The sequence below is a fragment of the Bactrocera oleae genome, chromosome 4 (assembly GCF_042242935.1).
Source record: "Bactrocera oleae isolate idBacOlea1 chromosome 4, idBacOlea1, whole genome shotgun sequence".
NCBI lineage: Eukaryota > Metazoa > Arthropoda > Insecta > Diptera > Tephritidae > Bactrocera > Bactrocera oleae.
Window position 1 is genome coordinate 11618894 of NC_091538.1, and position 27819 is coordinate 11646712.

The 27819-nt window shown below is 35.1% G+C and overlaps 1 protein-coding gene across 1 annotated transcript in view; it reads left to right on the top strand.

The window, feature by feature from the left end:
* The first annotated feature begins 22599 nt into the window (after positions 1-22599).
* Positions 22600-27819, top strand: part of jeb (jelly belly) — a 70351-nt gene continuing 65131 nt past the window's right edge. The window contains exon 1 of the mRNA XM_036375818.2: positions 22600-22649. Coding sequence (XP_036231711.2) covers positions 22600-22649 — 50 coding nt within the window. The remainder of the gene's footprint in view (positions 22650-27819) is intronic.

Here is a 27819-nt window from a genome sequence, read left to right on the forward strand (position 1 = left end):
ATTTTCTTACACCCAGAATAAATTATGAAAAATTGTTGTTTTTTAGCGCTCTAGGTTCGCCTAACCATTTAAAACTGTTCGTTGGCGAGTAAAGAACAAATTTTATTTGGCTTTAAATATATTTAAAGCATAAAGGCAATACACATCGATTTTTATTTACGCGCACACACTTCTTCCTTATGATATAATAATTTTGCATGTTAAATTAGCGTAAAAACTAAACACGCAGATTGAAGGTTCGTAAATGTGGTTTACCGAAAATGGTTTCTGGTACTGAGCGGTGGCGGAGAAGTCATAAAAAATTGCCAACCTCTTTGTAATGAAGCAACACACGCATTATACGTACTACTTACCTACTTATTTACATATGTAAATACAGCAAAGCATAGCTTATTTCCCTTGCCGCTTTTCCCCACTTTTCCGCAAAGAAATCAAATCACTTGTTGAAACTTGCCACTTATGTTACGTTAAGCTTTTTCCTGCATTTATACTTTGCAACACAGCCACCAACTGAAGATTTGTCTTACTTAACTTGCGCTCTCGGCACTCTCCTGCCGTATACTCGACATTTATAGCAAAATCTGAGTATTGTAAATTATTTGAAAATGGTTGTCATTAATTTTATGCCTACCAAGTATGAAGTACCATATAAAGCGAATATCAGTGCGTACATTAAATATAATGTATATATATGTATGTATAAATATAAATTTACATACCTATGTATAAATTTACATATCTATGTATAAATTTACATATGTATGTATAAATATACGTGTGTGTGGTTAGAATTTAATGCGTGCAAAAGCATTAAGCATTAAGCATCCTTGCGTCAAAGTCATTTAAGTATACGCATGTTCTGCGTTACGCTTCGCATTCGCTGTTAGAGCATACCCTGTAGGAAGACGCGTGCATTCATAATTAAGGCGTCGCTGCGCATTTAGCAGCAACGCTTACGTTCTGTGATAGACCCACACGTTTTGAACAGGGGAACAATTTTTTTTCAGTTTACAAGCAGTTAAATCATGTCGTTAGGACCCAAAAGTCTTCTTTAATTTCAAAAAAATAAAAATTTAGATTTTAAAAAAATCCTAGACTGAACTAACCTCTTAATTTTAACTCGTTGTCAGTTTTAACTTCAGAGTAAACTTCAAAAGTATTGTTTAAGAGTAAAGACTTTTGGCCAAACAAAAATTTTAGATTCTTTGAAAATCCCAGACTAATCTAACCGCTAAACTCCAGTCGTAATTTCTAACTGTCGATTCTATAATAAGTTGGGCAGAATAACTTGAAAGCTTTAGTCGAGTTTGCCGAAAGATTTTTTGTAATTGTTGTTGCCGCGAAAATTGGGTCTACGTAATTGGAACGAAACCAATTTTTTATCTGTTCAAAGTCTGTCAAGTCGCCTACATTCGTAAAAATTAATTTGGGAATGTCTTCTGCCGTTGCAATAACAACAATAACACAAAATTCTTGTTATACTAACACTACTTTAACACGATGTAATGATTTTATATAATCAGGTGAATAGGTCTAGAGTAGTTCAACCGAAGTCGTCTTAATGACAGTTTATATGGCAATGGGATTCAAAATCTTGTTCTTGCATAGAAAACTTTTACACTTGACAAGATATCTCCACGAAATTTGGCTCGACTTATTGTTTAAGGCTACGCTACAATATCCGAAGAAGTCGTTACCGATCGAAATCAAATTCTTGTGCGTCAGTTTTGTGTTTGTAAAGAGTATTATAGTGTTGGTGCAACCGCAGTTAACGTTTTTTCTTGTTTCTCCTGCCATAAAAATTGTGCATTAATGCCGCTACTGAATTAGCTTACGATTTTCCTGCAAGCCATGTGTATCCTTTAATACACGGCCGCACACGCTGCGCTTTTTTTATGTGGGTTTAGTGTAGCTTTCAATTTTTATATACTTTTAATGTTGGCTTTTTGACCTTAACACGCCGTGTGCAAGCGTGTTATATTATATACCTATATGTATGCAAATGTTATATAACGACATTAAAACACTTTAAAAATGCAATGCAAGACTTTCATTGAGCATCTTGCGGAATGTGTTAAGTTTAGCAATTTAAATTATCCACTTTAAACGTGAGCGGTATTAAATTTTTGATCTAATTTTTGCTGTGCTGCCTGAAAGAGAGCGACAGATTTTCTGCTGAGAGTTATGGTGGCTATAATTCTAATGCATATTTCTAAGACTACTTTTCATATTTTTAAGTGAAAACAACACAATGACTTTAATAAAATAAATAATTTGAATTCCACACATATTTTAATGATATATTAGCATCCTCTAATTTGTGCCTTATATACTTTGTAAAGCTTTTAGGCATATCTTCACTTTCAGTAGTCGCTTCTTAAAATATCTTCTGAGACTTGCACAAATGTATGTTACTTATATTAAGCCAATAAATACTAAAATTTTCAACATAAAAATCTGAAATTATGTATTATATATTATAGTAATCCTCTTCACTTGCCACTCTACATTATTTATACCCGTTGGCTATATTTTGCGTAAGGTACAATATTATAATTTTTTTCAATGTTTGTCCGAGCTACTCCAGCTATGTTATTTGTAGTGAGATCTTCGATATAAACTAGAGCTTAAAAGATATCGGTTTTATCGCAGAAGTTCACTCAAAGCTTTTCTTACTTCTATATGCCAAACAGTGAACCGTTATTAGCAAAAACTTTTCGATGTCTTTCCAAGACAAAGATTTTTTGCGTTACTCTGTGTTGTTGTAGTATCGCTAACCAAAACATCACTTCGGACGGCGAGCGCTTTCTGAGCTATTAGCACCTCAACCTCATCTCCATCACATCGCTGTAAGTATTTCGCTTATTTAGCTTCAATCTGATACTTTACTAGTACCTCGAAAAGGTGGCAACACTTCAAGCTGTTAAGCTGCAATTTTTTTTAGCTGTGTACATTTGTGTTTTTATATTAAAAAATTCTCGAAGTTTAACTGATTTTTATTACCGTGTTAATACAAATTTTTAGTGATTAAACTCTCAGTTTCATGATAAGTATTTTATGTTCTGTTTTGTGCGGTATTAAAAAGTATTAAAAAGTTTAAACTTTCCAATTTTTGGTGTCGAGTCAGCCTTTCTTTCATTTTGTTTTATTTTATTCTATTTTCTCACTTTGTTTATTTTATTTACTTCTTTATTCACAGCTGTGTTGCGTTTAGTTTTTTATTTGTTACAGTGCTTCTAAAACTGCTCGCTATATTGCTTCTTCAAATTGTCTTGGTTTTAAACTTTGATAAAAAAAAAAAATTGTTCTTAATTGAATTTATTATTATTAATATTTTATTAACACACTAATTTATTATTAATCTATTAAATTTTGTTCTACCTACTCTTTTATTTGATCTTCATTCTTGTGGTTTATTATGTCTTGTAACTTCCCCAATTGTAACATTAAAGGCGAGTCAGATCGCTACGTTTCATGCTGGCTTTGTGATGGGCTTGCCCATATTAAATGTGCTGGACTGACTGGTAGAATCTTAGATTCTATTATCGACTGTAAGGGATTGCGTTGTTCCTGTTTAAATTGTAGATCTATTGAAATCGATCTATTTAAAGTTTATAGGGAGACACGCAATGGCTTTAACGAAATCGGTCGTGATCTTGTAATCCTCACTGAAAAATTTAGGCACTATGAAAAATTGTTCAAATCTTTTAAGTGCCTGGATGATTCACGCGAATCCTCTAAACCTGCTCCTAAGCGTAAACGTCCTTCCGATGAAGTAACACTTAGTTCTTCTGTTCAGAAAAGAACGTCTCCTCCCAATGACCTAATAAATCTCTCTTCTCCTTGCCCTCAAGGTGATAAGCCGTCAACTTCCAAAGAGCTCAATTCCCCAAAAGCTCTATCTAATAGTAATAAGTGTCTCACAATTCCAGAGGCTCCCCCTATTAACTTAGTAGCATCAGTTAATAACTTGATAGTTATTCCACCTAAAAAGTCTATATTTATTTCGAGACTTGCCAAAGATACCTTGGTGGAGGACATTAAATCTTACATTTCGTCACGTTTAAAAATCGATGATATCAATATACGTAAATTTAACTTCAATTATGATAGAAGTATATCATCGTTTAAAATAGACGTATCTCTTGAAACATTCAAAAAGATCTTTGATAGTTCATTCTGGCCACCTGGGACTTTTGTACGCGAATTTAAACCTAAACTTAGAAGTCAAACTGAGAAAAACAGTGTTAAATTACCAAAAGCAACCACCGATATAAAAAACTGATTGGTAGAAATTCGCTAAGCATTTATTATCAAAATGTTAGAGGTCTTAATACAAAATTAACTGACTTGTATTTGAACAGTTCCAATTTTAATTTCCATATAATTGGATTTACAGAAACTTGGTTAAAACCTCACATTTTTGATAATGAGATTTTAAACAGCGAATTTCAAATTTTTAGATGTGATCGACTGAACAGAATCGGTGGAGGTGTTCTATTTGCCGTGCATTCCTCTATCCCATCTGAAAATATTCTTGTTCCAGGGACCGACTCATTTGAATTTAAATGTGTTAGAGTATACGTTAATAGTTGCTTTATTTATTTAACCTTATCTTATATACCACCCCATTCCGACTTATCTGTATACATGCAGCATGCTTCTTTAATAAATAGTGCTACCTCGATGGCAAATAATGCAGATTCAATAATTGTATTAGGTGATTTCAATTTACCGTGTGCTTCGTGGAAACCATTCGATGACTATATCGTGCCGATTTGCAATCGGTCATGTTTTAATGAGTTTTTCGAAAAAATGTCCGAGTTGGGTCTGAACCAAATTAATTTGATTCCGAATAAATTTGGTAAATGCTTAGATTTAGTATACGTTGATACCTCTGCAAAGTGTTCCGTTATTCAGAGTAATCCTCTTGTTCTACCAGAGGACTCATATCATCCTGCTTTGGAAATATCTGTCGAAATCTCAGGCATTGTACGGGATAATAATCATCAAACTTCGTGCTTCTGTACTCGGTTTAACTTTGCAAAAGCTAATTTAAAAAAATTAAATATAGAACTTTCTACAATAACATGGCCTAATTATAATGGTGACACTGAATTGAGTGTCTCTCATTTTAATAATATTATTATGAAATTATTTGAAAAGTATGTTCCAATAGTAATTGTTAACAAAAACAAAAGTATAAGTCCGTGGTTTTCGAAAGAGTTATATAAATTGAAAAACAGAAAAACTCGAGCCTTTAAACATTTTAAAAAAACCGGTTCACTTGTCGACTATTCTAAATATTCGCTATTGCGTCGACAATATTTTGACCTAAACAAAAAATGTTATAATAATTACTTAAATAAAGTTAAAAAAAATATTGTAAGTAATCCAAAATCGTTTTATGATTTCGTCAACTCCAAACGCAGGATTTCCAAATTTCCGTCCGCAATGAAATACAAATCTATCATTTCAAGTGACAATGATATTATATCCAATATGTTTGCAGAATTTTTCAAGTCAAACTACTGTAATAATTCTTCCAAAACTTTTTCTTATCAGCAAGTGCTGTGTTCGAATACTTTAATTAACGCCCCAGTTATTTCAGAAGAAGACGTCCTTTTTAATTTAAATAAGTTAAAACCATCTTTTAGTTATGGCCCAGACATGATACCCTCATGCTTCCTAAAAAATAGTGCCAAATATATTTACTTGCCTTTGACAAGGATATTTAATTCCTCTCTTAAACACGGTATATTTCCTTCAATATGGAAACAGTCATTTATAATCCCTTTGCATAAAAGTGGATTTAGATCGAACATTGAAAACTATAGAGGTATCGCAAAACTATCAGTTATACCTAAACTTTTTGAAGCTATCATCACTGACCATATAACCTTTTCGATTTCTCCGTTAATTTCCCCATCTCAGCATGGATTTCGTAAAGGGAACTCGACTATATCAAACTTACTTGAATTTGTAAACCATGTATCATTGGGTTTTAGGGAACATAAGCATACGGATGTTATATACACAGACTTTAGCAAAGCTTTCGATAAAGTAAATATCTCGATTCTCATACATAAACTTGATCTTCTGGGCTTTCAGCCAAGATTCCTTCAATGGGTATCTTCCTATCTTTATAATAGAACACAACGAGTGATATTTGAGGATACACCTTCAGATACAATTAATGTTTCTTCTGGTGTTCCGCAAGGTAGTCATCTTGGCCCGATTCTGTTCTTGTTGTTTATTAACGATATCTCTTCAGTAATAAAATTCTCAAAAATTTTATTATACGCTGACGATGTAAAGCTTTTTAAATCATACACTTCAACTGAGGAAAGGTGTCTGTTGCAAACAGACTTAAACAATTTGGTTGCATGGTGTGATAGAAATGATTTGCCATTGAATCTCAATAAATGTAAGACGATGTGCTTTTCCCGTAGATCTGTGCACCCCTCTTCTTACGTAATAAAACACCATATTCTAGAGCAAGTTTTAAACTATGTTGATTTGGGAGTTAATATGGACCCTAAGCTTAATTTCAGTCTTCATATTGATACCATGGTCTTGAAAGCAAAAGCTGTCCTCAGTTTTGTTAAACGTTGGTCTAAAGAATTTAGAAATCCGTATATTACTAAAACACTTTATACAACTTTGGTTAGACCTATATTGGAATATGGCTCTGTGGTATGGAACCCTAGCTACCAAATCCATTCTGACAAGTTAGAGTCGGTTCAAAAACAATTTTTACTTTTCGCCTTAGCGCATTTCCGATGGGATGCTAGGGTAAGTCTACCTCCATACACAAGTCGTTTAAAACTTATTAATCTACCTACACTTTCTAGTCGTAGGGAAATGCTTGGCATAATATTCTTAGTGAAACTTTTGAATGGAACTGTTTGCAGTTCTTTTCTCCTGTCTGAAATTAAATTTAATATCCCGGTTCGCCTTTCGAGGCAGTTTAGACCTTTACTGCTAAAATCCTGTAGATCAAATTTTGAACTAAACGAGCCATTCCGCCGTATATGTCATGATTTTAATTCTCATTCCAGCACATTTGACTTATCTGACTCACTTTTCAAAATTAAAAAGACTTTATTGTTTTCTCTTAATAAATGAAAATGTAACAATTTATTATATTGTAACTTTAGATCTTAGCTGTTGAAATTTTTGTTTCTGTAGCTGAGCAGTTTTAGATCTCAACACTTAAAAAACTCTCTTGCCTTTTCTGACTCGGCTAATTCCGCACGTATGCGGATTGCGCCCCTCGCGTCGGTTGGGCGGGAGGAGGGTAATCGTTGGGTTTATTATTAAAGTAAGATAATTTTTATTAACGGTAAACAGTGTTGTAGATTAGAATGATACAGACTATACGAAATATTCACGACTATCTATATACTTTTAAGATCCGTGCTATTTTGAATGTTTCGATTTCGCTTGAATTTCGTACTTCCTTACGAGTACCGCCTTAACTTTAAAAACCACCTAAAGTTTCGTAAGAGGTTTTTATGTGTGCAGATTTAAAAATACAAATGTATATTTTTATATGCCTTATCGATATTCACATATGTACACAGGTATGTTTATTACATATACTAAATTCCCAGCCAGCAGACACTTTTCAAAGCTTTATAATATTTTATTGCTAATTTTTGATGGGACTTTTATGAGCTTCGCATGCGTGATCCTCCAAATGTGAGGTTAAATTGCGTAAGCTGATGGTTTGCTGACAGGCGTAGACCAACTCACTCATATTACTGAGTTGACTTGTGGAATATACTTTACGATATCGTATAAAATTTATTGTCACTTGCGTTGTAATTAAAAGCTTCCAATAATTATTATATCTTACCGTAGCTGGTTGATGTGCTGGAAATACGAAAATACGCGGAAATATGGTCCCACATCGGTTTTCGATGAGTCATGTGCAGGAAACTTGGAAAGCATACATGAAGGGCGTCACAAAAGTCCACAATATCGTATTAGCATAACGTCGATTGAAGAAAGGTCTGCGAGTTAGTTGAGATAGCAGACATCTCAAAAGACCATGTGAATTATATGCTACATGAACTATTGCGTTTGAGAAAACTGTTGGCGGTATGAGTACCATCCCATCTCGTCACACAAGCGCAATCGTAGGACCACATCACAGCAACTTTACGCTCTTTCAACGCAATTCGAAGCAGTTTTTGCATCGTTTCGTGGCCGCCGCCGTAGCATTGATCCACTGATATATACTAGAGGCTAAGAAACAGCCGAAACAAGGGACTTAACTCCGTCAACCTGCTCGGAAGAATGCAAAGCCTGTCCTATCGATCGGAAAGTTGGCGCCAGCTGTTTTCTGGGAATCACAAGATGCGATCTACTTCGACCTTACTGAAAAATTACAGTATAACGGTTTTTTATATCTACATTAGCCGTTTCTTATTTGCTTTTATTCCATTGGTTATCAAACTGCGACTTTACGGTGCTTTATCCCTTTCAAAATGCTTCTACTATATAGCGCAAAATATTTCATGTTTATCTCAAATACCTAACACATTTTTGGCTTATAACTATTTTAGAGAAATTAAAATGTCAATTCCTCTAGAGCACTCAGTCACATTAAAATTTTATTACAGTGGCAAATATTACGTTGGGAGTCAGCGCTAAATGCGTGGATTTGCCTACCAATTCAAAGACGTTACTTGAGCATTTTAACTGCAATCAATTTGGCATTTCAGTAAGCTACCAAAAAAGCTGTTACATAATGCATAAACGCATGTCGATACAGCAGCTGTTCGCAGAAGCGCTTGCAGGCCGCATACAGTTACATAGCTACACTAACAGAGCCGTTCGCATATTTTGCACTCATTTGCCACGCACAAAAACACAGACATACATACAAACATATTTGGCATGCGCATTTAATTTTCGTACAAGTGTTTTTTAGGTGCCGGGGCTAAGCAGGAATTTGAACGAACGCTGCTCAGTTGCTCAGCTTCTCATATATGAAACGATGCAATAGATGCAAAAGTAGCTTAGGGTGGCCCATGCATATCAAACACATTGCGCGTACTCATCAAATGCTTCGTTAGTTGGCAGATAGTGCAGCTCCAGCGAAAATCTATGGCAATCGTTCTTCTTAGAAAGGGGCGTGTGGCAGCAAAAGGGTGCAACTGATGTTAAGAAAATACAATATATAGAAATTTTGAAGTAAAGTAGAGGGTGAGAGAAACGCTCATCACGAGAAGTATTTTATATTCTTAAACCTTAACTTCGGCTGCACCGAAACTAAATAAACCTTCACAAATACAAAAGAGTCCATACAAGAACTTGATTCTGATCGGTCAGTTTGTACGGCAGCTATATGCTAGAGTGAACCGATCTGAACAATTTATTCGAAGATTGTACCGTTGTCTTGAGCAATAGTCCAATCGTGAAGATATCTCGTCAAATAAAAAAGTTTTCCGTACAAGGAGATGAAAATCAACTCGATCAGCTATATCGGCGATTTCGACAAATGAGCAGATTCTTACGAAGAACAGGAGGTGTGAAAATTTTCAGATCAATATCTCAAAAAATGTGGGTTAAATTAGTTCGCGTATTACAGACAGACGAACATGGCTACATTGACTAAGCTCGTCACGCTTATAATTTATATAAACTCGTATATTTTATAGGGTCTCCGGTGTTTCCCTACGGATGTTACGAGACAAACTTAATATACGCTGTTCAGGATATAAAATTCAATACTAATGCAAAAGGTTCCGAAATGTTTCCTTTAACTCCTCATAACACATATTTTTTTCTTTTTGGAATTATAGTTTTTTGACAAGTGGCAACTCCACTAAAAGCATGCCCGTATAGATTTTTAAAACAATTCAATTAAGTCTTCAAAATGTTTATAACCATTTGGTAAAAAATATCAAGGATAGTTAGAGCCTTTAAATTGCATACATAAAAAGAAAATAGTAAAACTGCGTAACAAATACAAAATTTTTTTGTTTTGACTGGAAAGAGTTTAGATAGACTAGCTATCTTCTCTAACCTCAAATATGTTTAACTATCAAAAATCGTCTTTTAAATCGAGTTTATTAGCGCTAATCTATATAAGAGAGCGGAAAAGAAATGCTTTACTCAGATAAAATTTGCCTGGATATATTTAATAATACTGTTAACATCTCAGTTGCCAAACATGTGATTTTCTAGCTGCTATTTTTCGAAGAGAACTCCGCTGCAATTGTTTGAAAAGTCACCAGTATTTATTTTTCCTCGTGATAATAATCAAACTGGAGCCGGTTAATTTTTAATCTGCCTCCTCAAACTCGAGTGAAATAGTCGAATATGTGTTGTTGCTATATATTCATTTGATCGTGTACTTTTGCTTGTATTATAACTTGTTACTTATGCATATCTACCATCCAACTTAAATATACCCCTTTTCAGAATATTTTTGCAAGCACCAGTGTAAGCATATCCATCGACATACTTATGTGAGTATGTATACCTCTAAAACATACGTGGAATATGTATTGGCAAGATAGCAGGTTATGTAGTAAATATCCATTATTAAGAGCGCAATGCATCGATCCTACTTTGGAGAAGCTGTATCTCCTTGTGGGGATTTAAATCTTTAGCATCTAGACGAGCTATAAAGGTTAAATGTCAGTAGCAGATGCAGTGAAGGGTACACATGCACATGGCAAAGAGTACATAATATACATATGTATATGTAGATATGTAGGTACTCGTATATACTCGTGTGTGGGAGTCGCATGCTTAAGGAACCGCGCTTACAATCTGATATGTGTGGCATGTAAATAAGGCCAACAAAGCGTTTTTAACGTCACAGGCAAAATAAATAAAAAATAGCATTTGAAAAACTGTTGAGAATGAAAAGAACAAAAAAAAAAAAAAAATGAATAAATATTCCGTCCATTAAGCGGGCTGAGTACAACAGGGAAATGTGCTAAATGGCGTATTTTAAATGTGCGTGTGTGTGAGAATAAAGAAGTTGAAGGTTACTAAAAATCAGTCAGGAAACAATACAATTACGACTTAATGCAAAACTTGGCGAGCGTTAAACAATACTGCATCGGTTGAAGATTATTTACGAAGGGAACGTGGAAGCATGTCTATATATGTAATACTGATCAAATTTGAGCCGGACTGATAGAAAAAAAACTACAATTTCACGTATACATTTTCGTCTTCAAAATAGGCTCTTATGTCAACACAATCACGCCAACGCTTTCCAATTTTTCATACATCTCGATTTTATAAAAATTCACATTCGTTGTTAATTTTTTTTCATGATAAAATCGTCTGTCGATTCTTACAAGCTGATCCTGAGGCGAATTTTTCACCACAAAATCTATTCGCCATAGACTGATGCAGCTAGTAAGCACTTGGTGCCCGGTCTGCACTATAAAGTGGTTGCATAAGAACTTTTCAAGCAAGCTCCCGGAACTTCTGGTGAGTCACAATCGATGTGTGTGGCCAGGCGTTGTCCTGAGTGAATACAATTCCTCTTCTCTTAGCCAAAGCTTGCCGGGCTTCTGGGAGTTTACGTCCTTTAGACTGTCCAATTGTGAACAGTACAGGAAGAGCAACTCATAAAAGATGATTCCAAAGCCAATCTTATTTAACACATAGTCAACCTTTCTGACAATTACTCCTGGCTTGGCCATCGTTTGCGGCGATTCACCAGTAAATATCCGCTTCAGGAATCAATGTGATTCGCAGCGCGAAATTCGGTGCATGAGATTTTTTTTGCGTTGAGTCGTGTGGCCCCCAAGTATCGGTATTCCTTTTTGTTGTTGTATGCAGCTTTATTTAAATGGTTCCAAACGGTTTTTTGTGCAATGTTTTCAGAACGTGATGCATCTTTGACATCAAAATTACCAGAAACGGAATCGACTGAACTAGCACATCATTGGCTGTATCAGGGGCATACAAAGCTATTCACTTTGTGTGCCGCTTGGCTTCCGTTTTCGCGTTTATCGTTGAGAAACTGTTAAATATGGCGTGTTTCTTCTTAGGTGTCGACAAATTTTAAGCTTTCAACGAATTGCTGAATAACTTTTACGAGTTCATTCTTATTTATTCGGTGAACTGGGCGAATTGGCTAGGATTGTTAACAGATTTATGATAAGTTCAAAACTCTTCGAAGTTACATGTGTTTCAAATCTGGAGGTTTAGTCATTGCAAAGAACTGATGGTTTCAACTGTACAAGTGGGAAACCCGTGATCTCTGTTGGAAGCCACGATACTCAACCTACTTATTTTTGTCAAAAATGCTTCCGAACGTTTGAATTTATAAAATATAATTCAAAGTACACAGATTTCTCAGAGTGCGGTTCTAAATAAGTTCGGAATCATCTTATGATAGACTTTTAAGCGATATTTAGTCAAGCTTAAAGATTTTGGCTTTGATATCTGCGTTTGGTATTAGCTGCCGCTTAACCAAATTTGGATTTGTTCAGTTAATGGTTATATCGTTTAGCAGTTAATTTATGGTGCAGCTGTCTCAATTTTGTTACCAGGTGAGATAAGTATGGTTACAAATAGCCAATATATTCGTGCTATATATGGTACATGGTATATTTATATATATCTATTTATTATTTGTATGCAACAATTTTTTTTCATTTCCACGCAAATATGGCTAAAGAAAATATGTCTGTATGTATCAGTCTCACCCACATACTAACCTCTGGGCACCAAATTCCCACCAATACTGTTTAAAATATATTCTCACACATACATCATTCACTGGAGCTCGCCCATGTGGCATTGTGTGTCCTCGTGTGAACTTGCAAAAAACGAGTTGTTGACTGCCAATGGCAGCGATAAAAGTTAAAATAAATGACGGTAATTAAAATGTAAATACTCAGCAAAATAAAGTACAAAATAATGCGCTGGCGAGGCCTTTAGCAAAACAAAACTACAAACAAAATGAACAAAAAGTGTAAGTAAAGTAAAAAAAAAGACCATTGGGGCGCTTTAATGGATCGTAGGAGTTATAGAAATAACATGACAAGTAAAATACTGAAAGAAAACGGGCGAAAAAAATTCTAAAACAACTAAAATTAACAAAACAAATGGAGAAAGCTGGTTAATGCAATTTTAAGGCAAAACAAAAAAAAAAATAATAAATAATAAAAGGGACTACAGAAATGGTTCAGAGTCTAAAGCGGAAGTCATGCCATGCAACAAATTAAGAGCTACTGACTTTATTGCTTTTGCTGTTGTTGTTGTTGTTGTGGCTGTGTATCCTAGTGTAAACCTGTAGGCGTGCTGCCAAAGGGCAAACAAATTGTCAAGTGTTTACAAAAGCTCACAGATAGCGGCGTAGTAGGAGACGAACAAACGAAAGGATGACAGTGGGTTGAGTAGCGAAAAGTTAAAAACAAGCCGCTGGGAGAACTTGTGTAGGTACATAAATATGTACATACATATTCTAGAATTAATAAAAAAAGTAAGAATAATAAGTAAAGAAAATAAGTTTAGGTAGCTGCAGAAAACATTTTTTTTGAAGAACTGAAGACGTGTTGCCCAGACATAGATCTCATAATGATACAACCGTTTTTCTGAAAATTTATCTCCAATGATATTTCAGTTGCCTAATGTAAAGTAAAACAAGCTAAAGCGATACAAAATGGCGTTGCATGGCAAGTTCGCGTTTTGCCGATTTCGCCGATATTCAGTCTATATGCAAGTATAGGGTAATCCTGCGAACCAAATTTTGTCTATATCTTTCAAGTAGTTTGTAAAATATGAAACTGTTCCTAAAAGTAGGCACTGCCACGCCTATCATTGAAATTTTGAACAAATATCGCCTCGAAAAGGAAGTCTTCTGGTTGGCTATCCACTTCATGGCGGATAGTCTGCCGGAGCTATGTGATAATTCCAAGCTGAAACTTGTGCGTGACGACGAGGTTCCTAAACTCTTGAAGACTCACATTTTCGTTAGGGCTGTAATGTCCACGAAGTCAATACTAAATATGTTGGCCAAACAGAACATAGAATAGAGAACGAGTCCGGGAAAGATATTCCAAGGTGGCAGCACCTCAGAAGGTGATGTTGTAGTTATGGATATAGATCCAGACTTATACTACTTCCCCGAGTTTGTAGGTGTTACCTGCTGTTCTCCACCGTTCAGTTTAGGGTCGGTCTTTGTCAGGTCGCGACAACCGCTTTTTATTTATTTGCCCCGCTGACGTAGCCCACTCTGGAATAGCAGGCGCAAGGAAGCAGGTGAAACCGCCAAACACTAAGACGTCTACCAGAGAATACCCGGGTGTCACTTCGACAAGTGCACACATGGAGGGTAGTGGGGAAGGCCTCAATGTTTTTCGACCAAAATTCTTAGAACTAGTTCACGTCATAGTCCCTCTACTATAAATGCTATGTATTATCACGACATTCCGATTATACTTATTTGCTTTTAATTTTCTTTAAAGTACTCGAAATCAATTGACGATGACTGGTTGCAATTGTCTTAACAAATTAAGTAACTGGAAATATAATTTAAATACATCAAGGATGGCAACATTTAATCTTCGTAGACTATTTGTGTACCGCTATTTTAAAATTTTATGTACATAAAACAGTTATTTAATTAATGCTCCCTTATGCCACCTACACGCAGTTAAAGAAATGAGTTTTTCTTCCATGGAATTTCATCAACCACTAACTGTTTCATCCACTTTAATTGGCATCTTTGCACTTTATTTAATGGTCCAACTTATTGCCATGTTTAAGTCCACCCACGTTGAGCGACCAAACGCTATACACAAGCGAAAAAAAAAAGATGGACGAGTAAAAGAGACTTCAACCAACTGCCAGCAGAGCTGAGCTATTAAGGTAACGCGAGTGGGGAATAACACGCAAAGCGCAATATTGCCGATTTGCTAGACTTGCGAGGAGCTATGCATGTTCCTTTGGGGGTGGGGAGGGGGGCTAAACGGAAAGTAGAACAAAAAATACAAAATAACGCAGCGCAATTGGAAAATGACTAACAAAAGTTGACGTTGTCACCTGACACATGTTGCAACTTAAACTGGCTGACATGCGAACCAATGCCATTTAGCCCGAGCAGTGGTCACGAATCAACCGGTGGATTAGATATCCATTTTAATTAAATAAACTGCAGCAGCAAAGTGGCGTTGTTTCGAAAAAGTGACGGTAAGAAAAAATGTGAAATTCTTAGAAATAGCGGAAATGCTCGATAATTAGTGCAGTGTTGCAATTGTAATTGTTGATTGATTTGAAATAGCTTTCTTGGGTGAGAACTATTTAAATTTTTTTTAATGAATTGATCGACTTTAATGACTCTTGTCGAAAGCAGTGGTAAAAGTAGAGCTAGAGAGGCTACACTATAACATTGGGGTAAAGACTCGCCAATATTTTGGTATTTGAAATTCGCTTAAATGCTTCAGTTGAGAAAAGTGTAATGTATACATTTTTATTTACTGAACTTCGCTGGATATCAGATGATTCGCAGAAACCATTTTCCATTCTGTTTTAATTTATGATTGAATGAGTATGACACCGCTTAGAAATTTCGGTTATGTCGGTTCTTTTTGAATCTCAGCTCGCCGCAGAGATTGTGGCCTTGGACAATAATCTATGCTAAATGCATGAAGATATATTGTCGAATAAAAGTTTTTGCCATGTCCGTCTGTATATACTCGAACTAAAATGTTGTGCATGTCCTTTTCTCTCAAAAAAGCTGCTCATTTGTCGTACCGATATAGGATATAGCTGCTATACAAACTGTAAGTATTACAAAGTATTACATTACCTTTTGCGAAAACAAATATTAAATGCTTTTGTAAATAAATGTCAAGATAACCTCAAATTTTAAATGCACAATACTGAATGCATATGATATGGCATCAACAGCGTGCACGTGTAACTTCTGCACGAGCTTCAAGGTTTGTGTTAAGAGCAGAATTTTATTTGTTTTAATTTTTTTTACTCACGCAGCATGTCGTACTAAGCGTATAATGATTTTGTTTGCTTAGACTCAGATTACATCACATGGGTAACTCGGATCATGACCATGCCCAACGCAATCACCAACTAAACTAAGAATTGGTCACAAAAAAGCTGCTCACAGCAGCCGCTGATAAAAGAAGCTTTAATGAAGATATCGGAATAAAACGCATCATAGATAGTGCCTTTGATGTATGTTAGCCCCTATCTAAAAATCGGCGAAATCGCATACAACAATTTCGAGCTGCCATACAACGAATATGAGGTCCCTCGTGCCTGGTACTAACTTTATAAGAAAAATAAAAAACTGTTAATTTGTGTAACGGCGTTGTAAAATGAATTTAAAAATATTTCACACTTTTGTTAAAAGTTGATAAAATCGGTTCAAAGCTTCCTCTAATACCCCTCGAAGGTAATGACCGCCGATTGAATTCAGTCCTTGTATGAAAAACTATTTAATTTGACAAGATATCTTCACAAAATTTGGCATAGATTACTATCCAAGACATTGCGACAATAGCCGAAGAAAATTTTCAAATCGAATCACTATAGCATATAGCTGTCATGCAAACTGACCGTTCAAACTCAAGTCCTTGTATGGAAAACTTTTTTATTTGAAGAGATATCGTTATGAAATTTGGCATGGCTTATTATCTAATACAACGGTACAATCTCTAAGGAAATCGCTCAGATCGGACTTCTACAGCATTTAGCTGCCATACAAACTGACCGATCAAAATCAAGATAAAAATCTTTTTATACACTTTTATGCTATAAGAAATATATGTAATAAGGGTACTAGAGTTTCAGTGAAATCGAAATTAGCGTGTTTTTTTAATTTTTTGTTTTTGGTTTTTGACATGTTTTAAGTAATGCTATGAATAAAGGAAATCAGTGCAAACCTTCCATTATAAGTCCCCCCAAAAGATTATATTTATGTAAGTGAAATGAAATATGACACTTCAAACATTTCACACGTTTTTGATTCCGACAAATATAATCGACTGCATTCGAACTTAGCACTTCCTTACTTTTTTATTTTAATTTAATTTTTTTTTTTTTGGGTTTTATTAACATTTTTACTGTCAGGCACTTTGCATTTGTGGCTTGACCTTGAGCATTTCTGTACTTCAGCGCGTGTGTGTGCACATGTTTTAGAACATTCGAGCAGTTTTCAGTAAATGACCAAGATCAAAAACAGCACAAATGCTGCAGCGTTACTTATCTCCATTAACATCTTGAGTGGGTATTGTGACATTTGACTGTGACTGTTTTGCATCACAGGATGAACAATGAAAAACGAAACAACAAACAAATACAGCATATTAAAGCAAATTATATTACAGCGTTTTGTTGTTGTATTCGGTTTGTTTTTGTCCCTACGAGTTAAGTCATAAACAAACCAGCTGTCCAAGGCTTGACTTTCATATTCTCCACTCAACACTCAACAAACTCGTGCTATTTAGCAAGTCACTGAAAAATTCTTATTATACCCCGCTGCCTTTGCTTCTTCAACTTTTTATCTCAGTTGGCGCTTGAAGTGCTCAGAGTAAAACATTTGATTAGTTTTGTTTGTTTCTGTACATTCATATTGTTCTATGGTTAGCTACTGATTTCTATGGCATTGTGCTTTTTGCTGACATTCGACCTCAAAGGCAAATGAAAAGGAAGTGGCGCTTTTATTTTCATATGGCAATGCGATTTTTTTGTTTTTGTATATTTTTATTTAAATGTTTATTATTTTAGGTTAGTTTACATTGTACCTGTGTACACACACGTAAGGTTTTGCATTGTCGCTGTAAAGTGCGTAGGCGTGCATGTGTGTGTGTGCGTTTCCTGTGACCACTAGTAAACAACGTAGTTTGCTTGCTGACGTGATTGCGTTGCGAATATGTATGTGTATGTAGGTATTCACATCCGTTTCCGCTGATTTCTGACGTCAACTGCATTTAAATTCATCAAATCTCATTTTTATTTAATACGTTTTTATTAGGGAAGTGAAGTTTGCAGGATGTTCCGAATTACTATACCTAGACTTAGTTGGTATCTTGGCCTCAGAATAATACTTGTATAAAATATATTGACATTTACAGATTTTAATGTATGTTAATAATCAGCGTTTGTTACTGCAAAATATTGACAAATTTTGGATGTCTGGCGATGAGGAAGATTTTTCTGCTTAATATTACCTCATGTTCAAAAACCAAAAACAATTTTTATTACTATTGATGAATACAGTCAATGATCGAAGTATTAGTTAAAATTTTGATTTTAGCTGCCCAAAATAGTCGTTTTTTGTAAAAAATTTCGATTATTATCTAGCAATCGAACTAAGAAGGTCGTGTGAGGTCGTTCAGTCCGCCATTTTAGTGAAACTTTCCTTACCGACTCTGGAAAGAGGTTTTCGAGAATAGGAAGGGGCTGACAGATCGAGAACACTGCAAGAAATGTTAAGAGCAAGGCACCAGGGAAGCATTGGAGCATATCTTGTGCACTGCTTACGCTTTGGCAAGATAACGCTTCAAATATTTGACGTCATCACGGTATGAGACACTGGAAGTGATATCGTTAGTCAGAGTCTGTTGAGGTGCGCGTCAAGCGCAGGCAGCCTAAAGGATGACTACTCCTCATGGATGACGTGACGGCACTCCGTCTGGTAGCGCAAAGAATCAAAACTGGTCTATGCGTGGCTCATAAGTCTATCAGACTAATCTAACCCAACCGAGCCTAAAGTAAGGCTATTTCGAATCTGTTCATTTTTACGATAGTCGTGCCTACGTAACAGGAACATACCCGGATTTATCATTTCTGAAAATATTTTGGGTGTATATTTTTTATCTCTATTACAACAACTCTCTCTGTCATTACTCATTCTACGTATTGTAAATCTTAAGTGTTTATTGCGAAACTCTGTTTCCTCAAATATTTTCCCAATTATCGCCAACTCATTTGCACTTACGTAAATAACTTGATCGTGCTCTCATTTCTGTTATATGTATGCTCAATATTTTTAATATTTTTTACAAAATGTTTCGTTATTCTTATCATCCACTTTCATTCATTGTTTTCTCTATATTTAGATTTGATACTTAATGCATTTCATATTTTTTCTATATATATAATATATTTTTTGATATTCCCATATTTCTGTTGCACTTCTTCGAATAGGTAGAACTTCACAAATTTATTTACTTTAATGTAGTTTGTTATTTGAAGCGTAGAAATTAGCTTTCAACATCCAATCTCCGGATTCTTATGCATTCTGCTTTCAGCCCACACACACACACACACATACAGGTTTGTCAACGACAGGCGACTAGAATTATTTGTATTTCTTGCAATATGAAATGCATTTATTCAGTTCGCCTGCACATTTATTTTCACAGTTGGAATACGATTGCATTGAAATTGAAAGTCAAGACGAAATTCCATCTAATCTCAAAGGAGAAGAAAGGTAGCTTTTACTAACCAAAAGTCATCAAGAAATGCTTTGTTGCTGATGTGTGCACTTGCAGAGGTTACGTAGAAAGGTCAAAAGAGCTGCTGTGTTGAAATGACGCAATAATTCGAAAACGCGATATAAAATCAACCATATGGACGATATCTATTATATCGGGTCTACCAGAGAAAGGGGAACGAATGCGCAGTTTTGACTAATTTTTGACAATTCTCATCTAGATTTTGTTAAGATATATGACTGATGATTTTAGGCTTAGAGGTCTTAAAGGTATTAATGGAGCGATTTAATATATTTTTTGGTACCAGGCTAAAGGGTGATCAGAAGAACATTCCAACATAATATCATTAAGATATCTTACATATTAATCGATATTTGCGGTATTAAGTGAGCCAGACACGCGAATGTGCTCATATTATCGGCATTCGGTTAAGAAAGTTAAACTTTGATTTCGAAAATTTGTAGAGGAGACCTTATTGCGCCAGGTTCTAGTCGCTTATTTTATAATACAGGGATGTCCAGATGATGTTATGTATACAATTTGGTTCAAAATGATGTAGTAGTTGCTGAGATATGGAACTTCGAGTCAAAGTGGGCGGTGTTGCACCCACTGTTCGTCTCGTCATCCTAATGATTGTTGTAGATAAAACGCTATTTCTATATCAATTAGTTTTAGCTGTTAAAAACAACCGTTAGATGTGTTAAACTATTATGCTCTCTGTGCAATATGTTGCGAGAGTGTAATAATATTTTCAAACACACTATTGCCACATTTACAAATAAATCTTTCGACCTTTCAATTGAAAATCCTATCTCCGCTCTGCTAACAGCTAGCGGTAAATGCATTTCATTTTCTTGGTAATGAATAATGTGCTACACTTCTGTTGCAGACACATCAAAAGACCCATTGAGTTTTGGAAATGTGAGCATTTCTAAAATTTGTAAACTTATTTGGAAATTGAATCATTATAAATGAGCACAAAGTTATTTGAAGATACAAAAGAATAATAATTTTCGCATAAATTTGTAGCTGTAAATAAAATGTGTAAGGAAAGTTAAGTAATTTAGTTCATTAAGTAAATAACTGGCAGAGATTACGTTGTCAATGCAATGATGACCATCTTCATAGAGACAAAACAACAAATTGATTTAACCACTCACTGTAGTATATTAAGAACAGTGTCTATAAATGAAATTTAAAGTTTTTATACAGAGCTTAATTTATAATAACCCATGGTGTGGTGAAACTTAGGACGATATATATGGTATACTGTCAACCGAAAGTTCAAAAGTCTTTATATTAGGTACTTGGGAGCTAGGGGTAGTATTGAGCTGATTGTGTCCATTTCAGAATTTCAATAATATATTTCACACATTAACCGATAATTTCGGTAAAAAGTCAGCGATAGGCACTGGGTTCCACATCTTCGGCATATGGGGCTTGAACAGTCCAGATGGTCTGATTTTGACAATTTTTGAACTGGAGATGGATGTATGGACAGTATTTGTGAAGATATTATCCCGATATATTTATTAGTGCTTCATTTGTATACGGTTATGTAAATAATTTGGATTTTAAGTTTTATAGGGGAAGTAGGCGTGGTTGTCGTTCTATTGCGCCAATTTTCATATCGCAATATAGGTATGTCATGGTAATCTTACCTGCGGAATTTGGTTGAAATCGCTTGAACAGGTCTTGAGATATGGAATGTCAACTAAGGATGGGCGGTGCCACACCCATCGTCCAATTTTGACACCAGCTGCTATGAAACTCGTTTGTGCCGTCTTCGGCATAAAATTCAATATTACTGTTTATTCAAGTTATCTCATTTTTAGTAGTTTTTAACAGTACCGTTGTATAGGAAGTCGGCGGTGTTATAATCCCATTTTCAAACTGTTGAAACGGGTGCCGAAAAAATTCTGAAAAATTGTGTTTAATTAATTTGAGTGATTCAAGAGTAATGTGAATTAAACCTATTTTAGGCGGGGCCACGCCCACTTTTTAGGAATTTTTCAAATCGCAGATGTTCTAATGCAATACGTTGTACTAAATAAGAAATGTGTCTCTTGTTGTGGAGTTTATTTATGTCACTTTATAGGTTTTTAATTACTTGCGTTTTGTGGGCGTGGCAAACGGCTGCACATATTTTTTATAGCGGTTGAAAATTGTCATTCTTATAAATGAAGTGCCCTTGACAGAAATATAATTGGAGAAAATAAAATAGTTTTTAAGGTTGTTAACCTTCTACTACTTCGCTGGATGTTACCTTGTAAAAATCGTCTTTTAAAAAAAATATGTAGCAAAAACTTAAAAGTTTACCTGACTGAGATATGAACCCAAAACCAAAGGACGGACAGGCCTACGCATTCAATAAACTTTATTTACCTTATATAAAAAAAAAATTATAATTTTGAGCCACATAAACTTGCACACCATTTCCACAAGGTTTCCTCGCCATCCATCGTTTTGGCCATAAATATTAAAGTATTGCCCAAATGTAAAAGCAGTAAATCATTCGTAAAGAAACCGCAGACGTAGTTGTAATAGTCCGCTAGGACCAATTTTAGTACACACTTCAATTGAAAAAGGTAAACAGTAAATAAATCTACTCAAAGGCGCAAAATGAATTGCTGTTGCCGCTAATATTGGACATATACATTTAAACATATTTATATACCATAAGTCAATATTGTCAATTGATTTTTTACGTTCGAAACACTTTTGGTGCGATGAATATTTGTTTACTGGGTTGTTCTGCCCTATAAACAGTTTTAGAGATATATCTCAAAATAATTGGAATTAGACGAGGTGTATTGCTTTTACAAAATCTAGCTCCAGACGAAACTAAGTTGAATAAAACTCGTTTTGAATATCTTCAGATTTATAAAGATGTTCAGACAACGATATGCGGGCTTAGACTTTTGACAATTTGTACCATTATTTAGAGTATACCCCTGAGGTTTCAGGGTTTTTTTTCCACCCAACTTAAACTTTAGGAAAATTACAGCATTTTAGGGTTAATAATATAATACTTTTCACAGCTGCGTCGAAACTTAGAGGGAAGGTTAGAGAGAAGATTTCTTGTAAGAAGTTCTTGCTCAAGCATAATTTTCGACTACCAGATCACTGTAGCGTTTTTCTAGCAAAGATGGCTGCCATTAAGGTAGCAATAGATGTAGTGCAGCCTCTTTCCGGGAGGTAAGCATTGACTTCGACAGCACAGCGGCAATAATAGCGAAGAGCTCATAAGATTAGGAACGAGTTAGGCTTCCGTTGTTCTCTGTTTCTCGCCTGCGCTTAGCAGACGCTGGTCAACAATTAGCTCCTGTGCAACTGTGAGATGCCTAGTTCAGAACGCAGGAGTTCCTTACTTGTGTACAGTAAATTTCATCTTGTAGAAGTTCTAAGTGTTCATTGCCAAATATTTCAGGCGCTAACGTGAAATTGTATGGTGAAAGGTGAGGTGGAAACATCGAGGCACTTTTTTCTCCATTGTCTAGTTTTTACAAGAATGATATTGAAATACCTCGGTAGTCATATCTTCGGCGAACATAGCCGCAACAAATTTGTGACAGGCTGCAAACGCTTCGTCCATATTTAGTTATCACAATGGAGCGGTGTTCTCAGCTGTTCCAGTGGGATGCGTTTTTGGAGCGGCCAAAACCTAACCTAATAGTATAAGCATGTTTGTTGGTGTTGTTGTACTTTGAGAAGCTTAACAAGGTTGTTATAGTAGCGGCAGAACTCTGCCGAGTTGACAGTCCTTGGCCGGATAAAAACCGAGTTCGTTCCGTTTACATAGACCCGACTGTCGTGAGATCATAAATATTGGCAACAGCTTTGTGGCGAAAAGTATTGATAAGTAAAGCTAATGACATAAGTAATTACAGCAGAGATTGTTGGTGCGTAGTAAAATAGCCAAACATTTATAGGGTATTTTTTTAGAGATGTACAAACTATATTTTCTATAAAATAGAGAATTATTACGAAGAGTTTCTTTTCGCACAAATGTAAAGTTTTCACATCGACACATTTTAATCGTTGATTCCTAAATTACTGCAACGTAACGGTAACAGCTGTCGCTCTAGGAAATTTTATACCTCGAAAAACACACTCTATACTTATAAGCATACACAGATACACTAACATTTACTATAATAATATTTGGTTGTGTTACAAGTCCTGCGACACATGCCAAGTGAGCACGCAAAAATATCGACGAAAAATGCGAAAATATCCATCTCATACACATTCGCACCTGTCTGTTACACTTCCGTAATTGGTATGTATATGAAGGTATATTATGCGTATTTCGCACTTGCCTTTGTTTTTTTCGTGCACACACACTACTTTTTGCCCTACTCTTTACACCTCGCATTCAATATTACGTTCTAGAATATTATTTATGACACTGTTCTACTTTTGGTGTTTACAGCTATTATTTATTGTATTTTCATTTCTTATCTGCATCTGTATTTTCTCTATTTCCACTTGTTGTTGTTTGCTATTGGCATAAAGGTAGCATTGACAGCATTTCCAATGCCAAGTTTTTCTACATACAATTTACATATCTCCCAGTACTCCCTGTAGGGAGGCCTCGCAAAGAGAGGATTGCATGGACGAGCATTGATTAAAAACTATCTTGTTAAAAATCAGTTGCGAAAAAGAGTTCACTGGTTATATTCTGCAACGAAGAGATAGAAATTGAATCAGTAGAGCGCCTTGTGGCCAATAAAAATTTGCTCAGACGTTTCATATCTATTCCCACCAGCTCGGTGGGACATCTGAAAATGTGAGTTCCCAAGTGTTTAAGGCTTGATCTCGCAAACGCGGAACAGTCAAGAAGAAAGTGTTGAGATGGTTCCAGTGCGCCTTCTTCCATACAGCTACAGCAGTCGGGCGTCGGGTAAGATTCTCAACTTTACAGCACGGACGCTGATAGAGTAATGGCTTGTTAGAACCCCCACCTCTAAGGAGAGACTAGCCTTACTGAGGGTGAAGAGCTCAACTGAAGGACAAAAGGTAATGAGATCCCTAACAAGATTTATGTATCCCAGGGCTCTTTTGGGGTAATTGTATATTTTACTGAGTATCAGAGAGAGCCAACCTATGAACCGTTAGGTAGTTAGGTAACGAGTACGAGTCGAAAGTGGCATAAAAGAAGCAAACATATGACAAGAGTCGACTCTATATTGCTTATACAAATTCAGACTTTGGCTGCACTCTTTATGAAATTTAAGTGAACGTCAGAAAGGTCAGGTGTTCCAACAGAGAACAAGCTCTATATAGAGAATTTATCATCTGTCATGTCATGGTAATAATATTTAGATATAGAAATACAAATAGTTTAGTCAAACCTTTTAACCAAGATGCACTTTTGGTGGTTATGTATAGCAGTAAACCAGAAAACAGAAAGTTGTTGGATGAAAATTCGAGTTAAAGTTTTTCGTCCGCTTACTCATCGGATATTTTATACATACATTTTCAAGATATCCAAAAGCCTTCGAGAAAGTTGTCGGATAATATTCAAGTAGATATATCAAACATGCTTTAGTTTGATTGCTTTTATTGGTAAAGTTGTCACACTCCCTGAAAAAATAAGAGACTGTGAAACGACAGCACGACAATAGTTGGACTCTTAATAGATTCTTCCACAATGTAGCAAAGATCATAAAAAGTTTGGAAAAATATTTCAGGAGATTTATTATAAAATATTTATAGAACTATATATCTACTACAACCTCGCAAGTTTGAATGAAAAGTGCTAGCTGTTTACCCATAAGTAAATCTTAGTATACTGCTTAGAGAGAGTACCGTAAGTGATATGAAATAACTGGCGTACTCCTAAAGAAATCAGCTACAAGACACTTGCCAACTCATATTTCGCAATATGTGTAAATTTGTGTGTATATATGTATATATATGCTTTCATATTCATATCCCTGCGACATACGGGATACACGTTTTATTTTGTTATTGAATTGACTTTTCACCTGTGTCGCCTATTTTTAGGTGTCATGCTTACCTTGCTGTCATACTTATCGGCATATCAAAGTACATACACTCACGTCATAAAAGATATTGTATTAGTTGTGATAACTATATTTGCGGGCTGTCAACATGCTGCGACGCATTTCCATTTCGAAAATTTATACAGAAAACAAATAGTTGTAAGTATAACTTGCAAATGCGAATTTCATATCTTCGAAGATTTGCTTTTCTATACATTTGCGGTCGGTTATAATGGGTCAACATCCAACGCTATTGGTATCAATCAGGTTTTTGGCGGAAACGGCGTTTTAAACTACTAGTTTTGGTGAAGCAATAGTTTTGGGAAAAAATTATTTATTATTTTGGGTTTTAATACTCTTACTAACAACAAAAAAAATCGATTTCTCCGACTAAAACATTAACTCTAAATGCTGAAACTTTTTGAAAAGTGGAGCTATGCTTTGCATGATTTTCCTTGTTTATTTTTATTAAAGCTGGAATGCTAAACAAATGGTTTACTTTCTTAATATTGACCTTCCCGAATACTTACTGGTTATTATGTAATACTCTCAATTTGCGCCTGTTTATGCAAATCGCCCACATGGCAAACAGCAAATCAAGTGTAAAAAATTTTTACTACACCTGTCCTCTCATATCACATGATGGGTGCTCGATTTCCTGCTGCAAAATATTCATAAATATTTTCCAACTTGTTTTCAATTCACTTGTTTTCTTATTATGCTGATTTGCGTAGCTCTTTGGCATGTATATGTGTGTGAAAAGTGAAATTTTAGACAAGTGAAGATTATTTATGAAAATGTCAGAGTGTTTATGGCAGTTCGAAAGGCAGCAAAAAGTGGAAAACACAATGTAAGCAACAACAAAAAAGTTTAGTACACAAAATTATCAATACATTGGTGTGTGAGTGTGAGTGATGTGCGTATGTATGCGCATATAACACATGCGTAAACACCAAAAGGTGATGCGAAGGGTTTTAAATGAAACCATTGACACCTGTGCTGAGACGAATGCAATGAAAATTTGAGTAGGGTCCTAATGTATAACCGATTGTTACGCCTTTATGGCTGCGTGTTGATTTTGTGCGAGAGAATGGCATATGTTAGAGAGTTCTCCGAAATTTTGTTTTATATAAAAAGCGGCACTTTAAAGCGCACTTAGCTCATTGAATGCAATGCATTCTACATGAGGCCAAATTTTCTTAAATTTCAACAGGACTGGAAGAAATTTTATTTTTTTTTTGGATAAAGTTTCGACATAAATATTTTTGTCCAATTATTCATCGGATATTTTACATATACATTTTGGAAATATTCGAAAGTCTCCGAGAAAGTTGTTGGACGAAAATTCGATATAAAGATTTTCGTCCGATTATTCATCGGGTATTTGGATAAAGGCTTTCGAAATATCGGAAAGTCTGGAAGAAAGTTGTTGTATAAGGTTTCGAGATAAAGATTTTCATCGGATTATTCATCGGATATTTTACATATACATTAACGAAATATCGGAAATTCTTGGAGAAAGATGTTTTATAAGGTTTCGAGATTAAAATTTGCGTCCGACTATTTATCGGATATATAAATATTGAAACTAGACCTATCCTTCGAAAAAGACGTGTATAAATTTTAAAACTGTCGAACTATTTGTTTTTGAGATATTGTAAAATATACATTATTTTGAAAAATAAGGATAGAAAAAAAAAAAGTTTAACTTCGGCTGCATCGAAGCTACCTTCACAGGTGCATTTCTTATAGCATTACAAAGTCTAAAAAGATCTTTTTCCTGATTTTGATCGGTCAGTTTGTAAAGCAGCTATATGCTATTGTGTTTCGATCTGAACAATATGTCTGTATGAATAATAACTTATGCTAAATTTTTGACCGCAATGTAAACATAAGATGGCGGTTCAGATCCTCCCAGTTGAAAAGGTTGGTCATATCCCTCAATTGTGGCAAATGTATACTTTGAATAAGCAAAACATAAGATTTCAATTAGAATTTAATATATATCATCATGTCATCTCAGCTTTTACTCGGTAAAATTAACGAACGCATTTGCAAGGTATGTTCAAACACATAAACACTTGTTCTTGATTGTTTCTTTAAACTCAAATTTCCTGCTACACCAAACTCGTTTATCTCGCCAGCTATTCGTGCCAATATATGCTCGTTCAGTTTACACACATATTAGCAAAATGCTAACTGTATATATTTTTGGCAACAATAATTGAAGATAATGCAATTTTCCCTAAAGCAAAATTGAAAAGAATGATTACATATATACTTAAAAGTAAATATGTATATAAGTAATACATATCGCTAACTCTATATATATGTACATATATAGCAAGTAAGTAAAC